Here is a 16,608-nt window from a genome sequence, read left to right as displayed (position 1 = left end):
GAAGAAGCAACCATCGGTTGCGAAAGCTAGTAATTCTGTGTGTGTGTGTTTGTGTGTTTTGTTCATTGTGCCTGTCTGCCGGCGCTTTCCCGCTTGATAAGTCTTGGAATCTTTGTTTTTAATATATTTTTCCCATGTGGAAGTTTCTTATATATAAATATATATAAATTAATGATGAATACTTAAATAAATGTTGTCATGCTAAATACAGAGAGATAATATACAAATGTTCTTCTGAATGAGACTACATTGGGTTAACATAGAAAAATTTATTTTGTAGGTATTCATTTACTGTGTAAAAACAGTGATCAACCAAGTACGACTTCAATTTAGATTTGAAGTGACCAATGTTTTGTGTGTGTTTAATGGTATCTGGTAAGGCATTGTATAGTGTGTGGTACAAATGTCACACAGATAAAGAATAACCAAGAGAGTCAGCTGCCACAGTGTGCTGTGTTTCCAAAGGACATAGCATTCATTATGACAGCACCAAGTTTCAAAACTGGACAACACATTCTGGGATAACATTTTAAAAGAGTCTTTAGACATTCAACTATGTGATGAAGTGATAAATAAACACAACAGTTTCCAAGTAAGCCTTGGGATCCAGCCCTGATTGTGCTCAAAGAACTATGACAGTCTGTTGGAAGATCCACTCATTTCACACTAACTGAAGAGCTTAGACCACACCAGGTAAATGTGAATCCTTTGCATCAGCAGTTCCTGACCAGCAAGGTGGTGATGGTGGAGGTGGTGGCACAGACATTGAGGAGCACAGTTTGTGTCCTTAACATGCACTTCTGTCTTCACCTTGCCAGTGGTGCCACACCTGGTTACTGCGGACCCAAGATCAGCAACTGGAGGAAAGGGACATATAAGATGGTGTCCAACAGAAGGCAGTCAGTCATTAGGACCACCTGAAGATGTCAAAAAGTCAGCTTGCCAAAATATCAAACAAATTGTATGATTTTTTATGGGGGACCACAATCAAGTGTGTAAATTTCCATCAATTGAATGTAAATTATAGTTCATTTAGTTCATACAATCATGATTTTGACTTTATAGGTTGTTTTGTGGGATTAAAGGTACCAGACTGCTACAGTCATTGGTCCCTTGGCTTTATACCAATTTTCAAGTTCACATTAAAATATCACAAAATGTCCAATATGCCAGCATGATAATCCATTGTCAAAGTAATATATTTGTCTTATAAACTAGTCCGGATTATAGGACATGAGTACAGATCAAAAATACACAATATGACTGACAATGTGCACAGCAAACAAACACTAATATACCAGTTTGCATATATGATGGCCATTACAGTACTGTGACCTGCATTGTCTCATCCACATATGCATGACGTCATTGCTGGGACAGTATATCTGCTCTTATAAATCAGTCTTTCAGACATACATAATACAGCTGACATTGTGCACAGCAAACAAATTTTTACATGGTGTATTGAATATCTGGACCAATACAGTATTTTTTTATCTTTACTCATATCCTGTAATATGACAACTGGTTTATAAGACCAGGTATGTAATTTCAATGATGACATGTCATGCAGGTATGTCATGCATTGTGTGGTACTACACCTTCCACTTGAGTATGGCTATAAAGCCAAAATCATGACTGTGTTAAATACATTAATTTACAGTGAAACGGCAAAAATTCTTTCAAAAAACATTTGGAAGATGCCACTCACCTGAATACCAGAAGATATTTCAAAATTATTACAACCAAGGGAAGTCTGATACACAAAGAAATCTGTGGCACTACTCTCCTAAACCAACCTTTTTATGGGCCATCCAGAGAAAACCTTCCTATCCTCCCAAAACACCAAACCTCTAGTCTGGCTCATGTTCATTGATGATATTTTCATGATCTGGACTCAAGGCCACGACACCCTATCTTTGTTCGTTCACAACCTCAACACCTTCTCTCCCATCCTCTTCATGTGGTCCTCCTCAGTCCACTGTGTTACTTTCCTAGATGTTCACCTCCTCCTCTTTGATGGCTCCATCCAGACCTCTGTCCACATTAAATGCACCAATCACCAACAATATCTGTATTTTGACACCTGTCAACCCTTTCACATCAAAAAATCCCTCCCATACAGCTGGGCCTCCCAGGAACAACATGTCTGCAGTGACAAAAACTCCCTTGCTCAATATGCTGAGGGTCTCATCAAGGCTCTCACTGGCAGGCAAAACACCCCAGACCTAGTTCACAAACAGATCTCCTTTGTTATTTCCCTTCACTCCCCCAATCCTCCCACCACCCCCAAGAACCACATCACCCAGTACCACCCCAGACTGGAATAACTGAGCCACATCCTTTGCCAGGGCCTTGATTACCTATCATCATGCCATGAAATGAGGGGTGTCCTACCCAAAATACTTCCCATCCCTCCTAAAGTGATGTTCTGTCACCCACCGAAACACCACAACATCCAAGTCCATTCCCATGACACTCTCTCAGTCCCAACCCCCTACCACAAGGATCATATCCCTGTGGAAGTCCCAGTTGCAAACCCCACCCAATCCTCCCCATCAGGAGCTGGGCCACCTGTGAAAGCAGCTATATCATTTACCAGCTCTGCTGCAAATATTGCACAGCTTTTTATATCGGTGTGGCTACTGACCAGCTGTCCACGAGGATGAACGGCCACCACCATACTGTGACCAAGAGCAAAGTAGACCACCTGTGGCACAACATGCAACTGAACATAACACACTTCATTTCAGTTGCTGTTTCACTACCTGAGTCATCTGGATTCTTCCTTCTACCACCAGCTTTTCTGAATGGTGCAGATGGGAGTTATCCTTACAACTCATTCACTACTTGCATAATTATCCTAACCTCAACATACGGTAACATACTGTTCTATCATCTCCTCTCAATTCTCATCTCCCACCCTGTTTATTTGCAGCCCTCTGCCAACGCATCAATCCATCTTTTCACACTCCTCTCTTTTAGTCCATTCTTTCACCACCACCCTGCCCCGCAACCTCCTGATGCAGCACCTTTTGGCACTCTAGTCCCTGCACACTCAACCAGACAGCATTTGTCTCTCTCGCCACCCATACATTACTACCCCTTCTCTTCCCCACCTCCTCCTGATTGCTGCTTGCATTCCAAGTGATAACTGCATTCTGGCCAAGATGCTGGAACTGGCAGTCATATGTGCTTGCGTGTGTGAATTGAATGGTGTGTGTCTCTCTTTGACTGATGAAGGCTGTGGCCAAAGGGTTTATGTAAGTGTCTCTTAATTGTGCCTGTCTGCAACTTGATGTGTCTTCTTTATGGTAAGTAGCAGTCTGTCTTTTCCTACACTGTTAATTACCATAAAGGAAATTCCAAAATGGAAACAATAAACAAACATTAGGAAAGGTTCAGAGATTTAACCTCTCAGGAAGATTCATAACAATGTTCCTACTGATGGAAAGTGAAAATGGGTGCAGTGCTGGCAGGGTATGAAAAGATGCAGTAATGAAGTAGTTGTATAAATTAAGCATAAGAACTGAAATTGAATGTATTAATTGTCAATATGAGAAAAAATCCGAAAACACTAGTAAAACCCACATGAACTGAATTTTATCCACTGCTGTGGTTTTTTAAAGATTCATGGGTTTATCTCAACCCTGGTGTTGAGTTCCTTGATATTAATGTTATATAATAATGCCTTTGTGGACAATGTTAACAGTAATCTCAGATTTTTATCTGCATTGAAGTACAGTCTGAAAGGATTGGCATGAGTATTTAATCTGATCTTGTTAAAGATTTCAAAGGGGTGGGAATACTGGCAACTTGCTTTAAATGTTCTGAAATGTAAAACTGTGCATTCCACAAAATGAAAAGACCTAGTATCCTACGAACACAATACCAGTGAATCAAAAGTAATCAGTAAAGTCATACGAACATCTTAGTGCAACACTTTGTATGGACATGAAATGAAATGAACACAAAATCTACATCTGCATCAACACTCTGCAAATGACCATGAGCTGAATGACAGAAGGCACATCCCATTGTACAAGTTACTAGGGTTTTCTTCCTGTTCCATTCACATATGGAGCATGGGAAGAATGATTGATTGAATGCCTCTCATCCTCACAATCCCTGTGTGAGCAATACATAGGGGATTGTAATATACTCCTAGAGTAATCATTTAAAGCTGGTTCTTGAAACTTTGTTACTAGACTTTCTTGGAATAGTTTACATCTGTTTGCAGAAGTCTGCCATTTGTGTTCTTTTGATATCTCTGTGGCACACTCCCATGGATCAAACAAACCTGTGACCATTCATGCTGCCCTTCTTTGTATAAGTTCAATATTCTCTGTTAGTCCTCTAGTATGGGTTTCACACACTTGAGTAATATTTTATGATATGTCACACAAGTGATTTGTAAGCAATCTCTTTCGTAGACTGATTGCTCTTGTCATGTGTAAAGCTGGTAGCAAACTCCAGTTTATTGAAATACTAGTGGGAAAATGCAATCAGTCTACAATGGAGATTGGTTACAAATTACTCATGTGACCCATCATAGAATATAGCTCAACTGTGTCAGACCTGTATCAGGTACGATTGACAGAGGGATATTGACTGTATACATAGAAGGGCAACTGAACAGACAGTTTTTTGAAGATAAATGTGGACTATCCCAAGAAGCTTACTTACAGAGTTTCAAGAACTGGCTTTCAATGAAGGCTCTAAGAATATGCTACAGCCCTCAACATATTATGCCCATAGGAATCATTAGGACAAATTGAGACTAATTAAAGCATCCACTGAGGGATTTAAACAATCATTCTTACCACTCTCCATATGTGAATGGAACAGATACCCTATGTAGTGTGCATTGCAATGGTTTGCAGAATATGGATTTAGATATAGATGTAGACATATAGAGTTATAACAAGCATTGTTATTTCCCATGAAGCTAATGGAAAACTTCAGCTGATTTGTTGAAAGAGTGGGTCATAAGGTACCTGTTTGATTTTCTTTTGAATTAGTAGAGGTTCTCAATTTCTTGTTTTGTCTTAGAGGGAAGCTTATTAAAGGTCTTAGCACCAAAATACATAACTCCAGTCTGAACAATAGACAAGGAGGTATAGCCTATATAGAAATTATTCTTATGTACATCACAGCATAAATGAAATGGATTTTTACTATCAGTAACAAAAACTATTATGCAGTGAATTTTTTGAAAGTGAATACAGAATTTCAAGATCCTTAAAAACCTTCTGCAAAATGTATGAATACTTTACACAATGCTCTCACTGATCACTTCCACATGAATTGAAGATATTTTAACTAATCAGATACCCTTCTTATTAGACCAACACAATAAGAGATGCTCTTCCACCCTCAGATTTTTATGTTTGATGCTCTCTTTCAAACAGCCTCCAAGGGACTTCCTTCTGCATGAAAATATGCTCTGAACTTTGTTTGATGAGTTCTTCACCTCAAAACCATATGTATTCCACAGCTGTGGAATAGAGAAGTTACCGCAGCATTGGCAGACTGCTGCAAATAGTGGAGGAGAATACATTATTGATGACTACAGAATTTGTTATATATAACTGTTGTGTTTATTAAACTTATGGAAACATGCTACAGCCTTATGCACCAACCCAATAGTTCAGTTTTTTTCTCAAATCACTAATTAACTAGACCTCATGCCAGTTAGTTTGATTCCCATTTTCCATTTCTGATTCTTTGTATGGCTATGAAAATTTGGAAAAAAGCCCATTGTGTAATTTATAGGGAGTCATGTTGTTGTTATACCCAAACATTTGACCAATTACTTGGAGAATATTTATTTAAAAAAAAGTTTATGAGTGAGATTTATGGAGGAAATTGTGCCTTCGAAACACAATTTGTTATTTTATGTCATACACAGTAGACTCTCCTGCTATTTGAGAATAATTTCATCAATGATATGATTCAAGATAACCAGTAGGCAGTTTCACAGCAATGTGATGCAGCTAGAGCACAGACACTGAAATAGTTTTTACATCAGAAAATCCAGTGATCTCCCCTCCTTATCTACCACCAGACACATATGTAATTTTGTATCCTGGTGTCACAGGCTCTATGGAGTGAATAATTGTCTCATGGATAGATGGGATGTATATGAAACTTGTGAAGATCATGGGAAGGAAGGTCTCATCATGAAATGAATGCTAATGAATGAAGCTGTTAAAATATACCAGTGATAATGGTGCTGCCATCAGGAGCAAACACGATACTAGCACAAACAAGATTAAGCACTGTTATTCTCATAAGCTCCTTAGATGTTTTGGCATCCCAGATTCTGACATCATTCTTGCTGCTTGTAGCATATCGTTCAGAACATTTACTGTAAAGAGAAAATAAAATGATAGAGTTAGTACAATATTTGATAGAATTTGCAATGAACACTCTCCTACATACAAAGTTACATTCAATGATTTTGATGTATTATGTTGCCATTGTAGTATACACTTACTGTGGAAAGGCAAGGTCAAAGATGGCATCTGTGTGACAAGTTATATGAAGCAAGACATTAAATGTTTTAATGTCTATTGTGTATATTTCACATTTCTCTGTTCCTCCTATGATTTCATCTTTCAAGATTTTGATGGTGGTTGCCCCAGAATCCAATTTAGTTCCTTTCAGCTCCATATGAAATTGAGAATTGGAGATTATATGCAACAGATGCAGGCACACTATGAGAAGACAATAGTATATGATGCTTCTTTATAAACTTCACAATAATAATACACCAACAGAAAAAAATTATTAGACACACAGAATAATTTCATAAACATGTGCCTTATTAGAGCCAGCTCACTTCACACTGTATATGAGCAACATTACAAAAGTAAAGTGTGATAGAATGATCTTTATTGTAAGTACACTGACTAAATAGATAATTGCTGGGTTTATGAAGTGAAGACATGTACAGAGAAAATTGCAAAAGGAAGTGTCAATATTCCATGAAAGGCAAAACAGTAATAATCCCATTAATAATGTTTAGAGGTACTCTGATTTACCAAATATGAAAGAGGCAAGCAATACAGATTAATGGTTTTGTACTAACAGTAACTGAGAAATACAGCCACCTGTAAGACAAGAGACAGCAATGAAGAACTCACAAATGAAGGAACCGCACCAGGCTTAGCTGAACAGTCCACGTGTGTAATGCCAGACCATGGTGTCCAACAAGCACACTATTTCAGTGATCAGATACATTTCCATCATCGCATGTGCTGACAATCTGAGCTTCTTATGCCATTTGGCTGACTTATAACCCCTCCCAACACAAGCAGTTGTGCAGTTTGCCCGCTTTGGCATCGGTAGTAGCATCAGTGTAATTAATTTGTCCATCCTGGTAATCCGATTATTGTGTTTGCTGAGCATCTTCTTAATTAGATGCATTGCTGGTTCCCCAGCCTTTCTGAGGTTGTAGCCACCGTTTCAACTAATAAGATTATCTCTAGTGCAAATTTTGATAGCTCTTCTAATGACACTGACCCAGTATTTGAAAGTCTGTGCTAAAATCCTTGTATTTCTTATTCCATAGCGTGATTCTCTGACAGTGCTCTATGACTGCCAACTTGTTGGGGTACATTAGTCGAGTATGTTCTTGGTGTTCCTGGCATTGATCTTCAGTGGTGTGCACTCTTTGTCCAATATGTGTTCTTCAACATGGCACAGAATCTGATTTACCCCAGCCTTCCACAAACCAAGGTCATCTTTGATTTCATAGTAATGCCAATGTTTTATTGGGTGAGCAGTGCTTTTTCAGTACACATCCAACTTTTCCCAATAGTTTGCTGGTGTACACTATAGAAGCTGTGACTACCTCTTCCTCCATGACATCTTCCATCTCAACCATAGTGGTAGGGCAAAGAGTGTGCTTAAACTGCCATTCTGAGTATCTGTTTTTTTGAGAACACAGTTCTGAGGTGTTCCAGTTCTGCATCTGAGATGGTGTGCCCACTGTGTACTAAAGTCTTAGCACCATATTCCTCTGTACAGTGTGGTGATAGCCATTTGTGTGCAAATGCAGAACAGTGTGCATTTTCTTCCAATAGACATTATGGCACAGGGTGCCATCACCTCTTCTCTTGACTATGACATCCAGGAATGGTACTCTGCCTTCTCCTTTGGTCTCAATAGCGAATTAGATGGTAGGATGTATAGAGTTCGGATAGGCAATGAGGCCCAGGAATTTGTTACTCCTAGGTAGGCATATGATGAATGTGTCATTCACAGAGATGAAAAGTCAGATGGGCTTCCACTTGGATGTCATCAGCACCTCTTCCTTGAAGTGTTCCATGTACCAATTCTTAACCACTGGAGACAGTGGTCTACCCATTGTGACTCCCTCTGTTTGCTCATAGTATTCTCCATTAAATAGAAAATATGTGTAAATTAGAACATGTGTGAATATGTCAGCGGCCTTCTCATAATATTTCTGACCAATGAGTTTCAATGTCTTATGTAAAGGCACCCTGGTGATGTCAAAGCTCATCATGATATTTGAGACCTACAGCCTGAAGTTGTTGAAGCATTTCAAAAACCCACAGAATTGTAGATTTGATGTGGAAGGATTTATTATCTCTGTGAGGTATTTTGCCAGCAAATATGTAGGAGCTGTGATGTTGCTAACAGTGAGGCTAATGGCAGCTCATCTTTGCGGACCTTGGGGAGCCTATAAAGTCTTGATGGTATAGATCCTTGTAGTGACAACTCCTTGATGACACCCTCTGGTAACTCCAGTTCTTTGAGAAGTGCCCTGGTCTTGTTCTCTGACTACTTCTTGTTCTCTGACTTCTTGATGTGGTCAGTATTGATCTTCCTGTAGCAGTCATCATGTAGCAGGCTCTGCATCTTCTTGGTGTAGTCCTCATGGGAGATAACAAAAGTGGCATTGCCTTTGTCAGCAAGTAAGATAACAATTCCAGGCACTCACTTTTGTTCCAAATGTTGCCAATACAACAGCAAAACACTCACTGACACTTATCAGTAACACCAGGCATCCTTTGTTATTGAATTTGTACCTGAGAGGCAACAAGCATAGGCACTCTGTGGCATGCTTGTGCAATGTTTGTTACCTATAACTGAATCCTTTGCTGTGTGTGAAAGAAAAATTAATGTTCCTGTTTCACTTCTAAAATATCTTTCTCTGTTTATAGCCACTTACTCTTAGACAGATATAAATAAACAAACAGCTATATTTTCATCTCTTATTTATTCCAGAGGCAACCAGTTTTGGCATTGCATTATGCCACCATCAGGCCCTTATGGTAATTTAGTGGCTTCGCTTATATTGCCAGCTAAAATACTATACAAAAGTGAATCAGTATCCACACCAGCAAATGTAACATGATCATACACTTGCTCAGATTGTTTATGAATGTATAGCCATGTTACATACACCAGTGTTGATACTGGTTCACTTTTCCATTATATTTTGTCTGGCAATATGAGCTCAGCCACTATGTTACAACATAGAGCCTGGTAATGGCATAGCAATATATCTGCATACAAACAGTGAATGCACTACTGTAGTCAAGATAGACATGAAGCCCACGCCAACAACAGTATTACAAATTTATATGCCAACTAGTGCTGCAGATGAAGAGATTGAAGAAATGTATGCTGAGATAAAAGAAATTATTCAGATAGTGAAGGGAAATGAAAATTTAATGGTCATGGGGGACTGGAATTCAATAGTAGGAAAAGGAAGAGAAGGATAAGTAGCAGGGGAATATAGAATAGGGGCAAGGAATGAAAGAGGAAGCCTCCTGGTAGATTTTTGTACAGAGCGTAACTTAATCATAGCTAAGACTTGGTTTAAGAATAATGAAAGAAGGTTGTATACATGGAAGAGGCCTGGAGACACAGGAAGGTTTCAGATAGATTATATAATGGTAAGACAGAGACTTAGGAACCAGATAGATTATATAAATGGTAAGACAGAGACTTAGGAACCAGATTTTAAATTTCCAGGGGCAGATGTTGTCTCTGACCACAATCTATTGGTTATGAACTATAGATTAAAACTGAATAAACTGCAAAAAGGCAGATATTTAAGGGGATGGGAACTGGCTGAACTGAAAGAACCAGAGTTTGTAGAGAGATTCAGAGAGAGCATTAGAGAACAATTGGCAAGAATGGGGGAAAGAAATGCAGTAGAAGAAAAAAGAGTAGCTATGAGAGATAAAATAGACAGCAGAGGATCAAGTAGGTAAAATGACGAGGGTTGGTAGAAATCCTTGGGTAACAGAAGAGATACTAAATTTAACTGATGAAAGGAGAAAGTATAAAAATGCAGTAAATAAAGCAGGCAAAAAGGAATAAAAATGTCTCAAAAATGAGATAAACAGGAAGTGCAAAATTACTAAGCAGGGAATGCTAGAGGATAAATGTAAGGATGTTGAGGCATATATCACTAGGGTAAGATAGATACTGCCTACAGGAAAAATGAAGAGACCTTTGGAGAAAAGAGAACCACTTGTGTGAATATCAAGAGCTCAGATGGAAAACCAGTTCTAAGCAAAGAAGGGAAGGCAGAAAGGTGGAAGAAGTGTATATAGGGTCTACACTAGGGCAATGTACTTCAGGGCAATATTATGGAGCTGAAAGAGGCCATAGATGAAGATGGAATGGGAGGCATGATACTGTGTGAAGAATTTGACAGAGTGCTGAAAGACCTAAGTTGAAACAAGGCCCCGGGATTAGAAAACATTCCATTAGAACTACTGATAGCCTTTGGAGAGCTAGCCATGACAAAACTCTATCCTCTGGTGAGCAAGATGTATGAGACAGGCAAAATACCCTCAGACTTCAAAAAGGATATAATATTTCCAATCCCAAAGAAAGCAACTATTGACAGGTGTGAAAATTACTGAACTATCAGTTTAATAAGTCACGGCTGCAAAATACCAACATGAATTATTTACAGACGAATGAAAAAACTGGTAGAAACTGACCTCAGGGAAGATTAGTTTCGATTCTGTAGAACTGTTGGAACATGTGAGGCAATACTAACTGTACAACTTATCTTAGAAGACAGATTAAGGAAAGGCACATATAAATTTCTAGCATTTGTGGACTTAGAGAAAGCTTTTGATAATGTTGACTGGAATACTGTCTTTCAAATTCTGAAGGTGGCAGGGGTGAAATATAGGGAGCAAAAGGCTATTTACGATTTTTACAGAAACCAGATGGCAGTTATAAATGTTGATGGTTATGAAAGGGAAGCAGTGGTTGGGAAGGGAGTGAGACAGGGTTGATCCCATCCCCAATATTATTCAATCTATATATTGAGCAAGCAGTAAAGGAAACAAAAGCAAAATTTGTAGTAGGAATTAAAATCCATGGAGAAGAAATAAAAACTTTAAGGTTTGCTGATGACGTTGTAATCCTGCCAGAGACAGCAAAGGACATGGAGGAGCATTTGTGCAGAATGGACAGTGAAAGAAGGATATAAGATGAACATCAACAAAAGCAAAACGAGGATAATGGAATGTAGTCAAAATAAACCAGGTGATGCTGAGAGATTTAGGTTTGCTACTTGGGAGCAAAATAACTGATGATGGTCATCTAGAGACGATATAAAATGTAGACTGGCTATGGTGAGGAAAGTGTTTCTGAAGAAGAGAAGTTTGTTAACATTGAGTATAGATTTAATTGCCAGGAAGTGTTTTCTGAAAGTATTTGTGTAGAGTGTAGGCATGTATGGAAGTGAAACAGAAGATAAATACTTTGGGCAAGAGGAGAATAGAAACCTTTGAAATATGATCCTACAGAAGAATGCTAAATGTTAGATGAGTAGATCACGTATCTAATGAGGTACTGAATAGAATTGGGGAGAAGAGGAATTTGTGGCACAACTTGACTAGGAGAAGGGATTGGATGGTAGGACACGTTCCAAGGCATCAAGGAATCACCAGTTTAGGATTGGAGGGCAGCATGGAGAGTAAAAATTGTGGAGGGAGACCAAGAGATGAATACACTAAGCAGATTCAGAAGGATGTAGGTTGCAGTAGGTACTTGGAGATGGAGAAGCTAGCACAGGATAGGGTAGCATGGAGAGCTGCATCAAACCAGTTTCTAGACTGAAGATCACAACAACAACATCTGCATACTATGTACCCCAGTAAATGACAGAAGAAATTTTAACAAGAGAATCTTAATAATGAGTTTGCGGATCATCCACCCTTGCTACGAGTGGATGAGGTAATATACACTCCTGGAAATGGAAAAAAGAACACATTGACACCGGTGTGTCAGACCCTCCATACTTGCTCCAGACACTGCGAGAGGGCTGTACAAGCAATGATCACACGCACGGCACAGCGGACACACCACGAACCGCGGTGTTGGCTGTCGAATGGCGCTAGCTGCGCAGCATTTGTGCACCGCTGCTGTCAGTGTCAGCCAGTTTGCCGTGGCATACAGAGCTCCATTGCAGTCTTTAACACTGGTAGCATGCCGCAACAGTGTGGACGTGAACCGTATGTGCAGTTGACGGACTTTGAGCGAGGGCGTATAGTGGGCATGCGGCATGCGGGAGGCCGGGTGGACGTACCGCCGAATTGCTCAACACGTGGGGCGTGAGGTCTCCACAGTACATTGATGTTGTCGCCAGTGGTCGGCGGAAGGTGCACGTGCCCGTCGACCTGGGACCGGACCGCAGCGATGCACGGATGCATGCCAAAACCGTAGGATCCTACGCAGTGCCGTAGGGGACCGCACCGCCACTTCCCAGCAAATTAGGGACACTGTTGCTCCTGGGGTATCGGCGAGGACCATTCGCAACCGTCTCCATGAAGCTGGGCTACGGTCCCGCACACCATTAGGCCGTCTTCTGCTCATGCACCAACATCGTGCAGCCCGCCTCCAGTGGTGTCGCGACAGGCGTGAATGGAGGGACGAATGGAGACGTGTCGTCTTCAGCGATGAGAGTCGCTTCTGCCTTGGTGCCAATGATGGTCGTATGCGTGTTTGGTGCCGTGCAGGTGAGTGCCACAATCAGGACTGCATACGACCGAGGCACACAGGGCCAACACCCGGCATCATGGTGTGGGGAGCGATCTCCTACACTGGCCGTACACCTCTGGTGATCGTCGAGCGGACACTGAATAGTGCACGGTACATCCAAACCGTCATCGTACCCATCGTTCTACCATTCCTAGACCGGCAAGGGAACTTGCTGTTCCAACAGGACAATGCACGTCCGCATGTATCCCGTGCCACCCAACATGCTCTAGAAGGTGTAAGTCAACTACCCTGGCCAGCAAGATCTCCGGATCTGTCCCCCATTGAGCATGTTTGGGACTGGATGAAGCGTCGTCTCACGCGGTCTGCACGTCCAGCACGAACGCTGGTCCAACTGAGGCGCCAGGTGGAAATGGCATGGCAAGCCGTTCCACAGGACTACATCCAGCATCTCTACGATCGTCTCCATGGGAGAATAGCCAGCCTGCATTGCTGCGAAAGGTGGATATACACTGTACTAGTGCCGACATTGTGCATGCTCTGTTGCCTGTGTCTATGTGCCTGTGGTTCTGTCAGTGTGATCATGTGATGTCTCTGACCCCAGGAATGTGTCAATAAAGTTTCCCCTTCCTGGGACAATGAATTCACGGTGTTCTTATTTCAATTTCCAGGAGTGTATATACAGGGTCGTCCAGTGATAGTGACCGGGCCAAATATCTCATGAAATAATCATATAGGCATCAAATGAAAAAACTACAAAGAACGAAACTCATCTAGCTTGAAGGGGGAAACCAGATGGTGCTATGGTTGGCCCGCTAGATGGCACTGCCATAGTTCAAATGGATATTAACTGGGTTTTTTTAAAAAAGGAACCCCCATTTTGTATTACATATTCACGTAGTAAGTAAAGAAATATGAATGTTTTAGTTTGACCACTTTTTTTGCTTTGTGATAAATGGCGCTGTAATAGTCACAAATGTATAAGGACATGGAATCACGTAACATTCTGTCAGTGCAGGCGGTATTTGCTTCATGATACATTACCCATGTTAAAATGGACTGTTCACCAATTGCAGAAATGGTCAGTATCGTGTTGATGTATGGCTACTGTGATCAAAATGCCCAACAGGCATATGCTATGTATGCTGCTCGGTATCCTGGACGATATCATCCTAGACTCCTGACTGTTCACCGGATAGTTACGTTATTTAAGGGAACAGGAAGTGTTCAGTAACATGTGAAATGTCAACCACAACCTGCAACAAATGTTGATGCCCAAGTAGGTGTTTTAGCTGCTGTCATGGCTAATCCGCACATCAGTAGCAGATAAATTGTGTGAGAATTGGGAACCTCAAAAATGTCGATGTTGAGAATGCTACATCAACATTCATTGCACCCGTACCATATTTCTATGCACCAGGAATTGCATGGTGATGACTTTGAATGTCATGTACAGTTCTGCCACTGGGTACAAGAGAAATTATGGGAAAACGACAGATTTTTTGCACACATTCTATTTAGCGACGAAGCATCATTCACCAACAGCGGTAACGTGAACCAGCATAATATGCTCTATTGGGCAATGGAAAATCCACAATGGCTGTGATAAGTGGTACATCAGCGACCTTGGTAGGTTAATGTATGGTGTGGCATTATAGGAGGAAGGATAATTGGCCCCCGTTTTATCAATGGCAATCTAAATGGTGCAATGTATTCTTATTTCCTATGTAATGTTCTACCGATGTTACTACAAGATGTTTCACTGCATGACAGAATGGCAATGTACTCCCAACTGGCACATAGCTTGCATGCAGTTGAAGCGGTGTTGAATAGCATATGTCATGAAGGTGGATTGGTCGTTGAAGCACCATACCATGGCCCACACATTCACCAGATCTGACGTCCTCGGATTTCTTTTTGTGGGGAAAATTGAAGGATATTTGCTATCATGATCTACCGACAATGCCTGACAACATGCATCAGCTCATTGTCAATACATGTGCGAACTTTATGAAAGGTGAAATACTCGCTGTTGAGAGGAATGTTGTTATACATATTGCCAAATGCAGTGAGGTTGAGGGACATCAGTTTTGCATTTATTGCATTAATGTGGTATTTACAGGTAATCACATTGTAACAGCATGCGTTCTCAGAAATGATAAGTTCACAAAGGTACAGGTATCACATTGGAACAACCGAAATAAAACATTCAAATGTACTTATGTTCCATATTTTTATTTAAAAAACCTACCTGTTACCAACTGTTCATCTAAAATTGTGAGCCATATGTTTGTGACTATTGCAGTACCATCTATCACAAAAAAAAGTGGTTCAACTAAAAGATTCATATTTCTTTACGCACTACAAGAATATGTAATAAAAAATGGGGGTTCCTATTAAAAAAAAAAAAAAAAACGCATTTGACACCGTTTGACCTATGGCAGTGCCATCTAGTGGGCCAACCATAGCGCCATCTGGTTTCCCCCTTCAAGCTAGACAAGTTTCGTTCTTTGTAGTTTTCTTGGTTGACGTTTATTTTGTGAGATTTTTGGCCCGGTCACAATCAATAGACCACCCTGTATAATCTTTATCCTCACCCCCTAATAGCAAGGACGGATGAACTGCATACTCATGCAGTATGCAGATGCAGCTCTATTGATTAGTAGACAAAGCTTGTTTGGTGACATTTCATAATTCCAGGGCTGGTGAATTCACTCAAAAGTTGACGCAAAGATAATGAAACACACTGTATATTTTGTTAAGTAATTGTATAGTGCAAGGATAAGAGTATTCTGTATGAATATGAGCCATTATCTTTTTCCATTCACATTGCAATGAGGAGAACATGATTTCTCAGCTTCTTCATGCATGCCAGTCTCTCTTAGCTTACTGTAGCTTACCACAGTTTTGACAAGATATGTCAGTTATCCTTTAATTTCATCTATAAGGTCCATTTGACAATGACCTCAAACACCACAGCATTACTCTTGAATACCTCAGATTAAAATCTTCTTTGTAGTTCAGCCAACCACCTTGTGTCAAAGAGGGTGGAAGAAGCAGGCAAAGGTTGGGGGCAGCCTCTTGTGCTAGTGGTGGGAGTGGAAGAATTAGCAATGATCAATAGAGTAAGGATGCAGAAGGCAATGGCAACCACTGCGTTAAAGACAACTACAGTGCAGGCTCAGTCTAGATATAGTGAGGGTCAATGAATGAAATTTAAAGAAGGCAAGGATGTCTAGTCAGATGAGCATAGGGCAATAACAGCCGCAGTAGAAAATGGAATAACAGGGCCAGGATTCATTATGAATATGAAGTTAGGGCAGAGAATGAGGTACTGTGAAAATTTCAGTGATAGACGAGAACAGCTATGTAACTGGCCTTTTCCTAGACCTGTCTAAGGCATTTGATACAGTTGACCACCAGACGCTGTTGCATAAGTTAGAGGCACTAGGAGTAAGGGGAGTGGTTCTCAAATGGTTTCATTCGTGTCTAGAAAACAGAGTACAGTCAGTAGATATCAAAAATGTCCCCAGTGGATCAAAGTACATTGAGAAACAATTACCTGATCCACAATATATCAATACTGGGATCCCTCAAGGAAGT

General features: G+C 40.4%; 1 protein-coding gene across 1 annotated transcript in view; it reads right to left on the bottom strand.

Annotated features, from left to right (window-relative positions):
- Positions 1-16,608, bottom strand: part of LOC126277870 (cilia- and flagella-associated protein 52-like) — a 99,267-nt gene that overhangs the window by 43,696 nt on the left and 38,963 nt on the right. The window contains exons 7-8 of the mRNA XM_049977396.1: positions 6,500-6,669; positions 6,222-6,370 (exon numbers count right to left, since the gene is read on the bottom strand). Coding sequence (XP_049833353.1) covers positions 6,222-6,370; positions 6,500-6,669 — 319 coding nt within the window. The remainder of the gene's footprint in view (positions 1-6,221; positions 6,371-6,499; positions 6,670-16,608) is intronic.

This window comes from Schistocerca gregaria, chromosome 6, assembly GCF_023897955.1.
Source record: "Schistocerca gregaria isolate iqSchGreg1 chromosome 6, iqSchGreg1.2, whole genome shotgun sequence".
NCBI lineage: Eukaryota > Metazoa > Arthropoda > Insecta > Orthoptera > Acrididae > Schistocerca > Schistocerca gregaria.
Note: the sequence above shows the minus strand (reverse complement) of the source record. Positions and strands in the feature narration are given on the sequence as shown.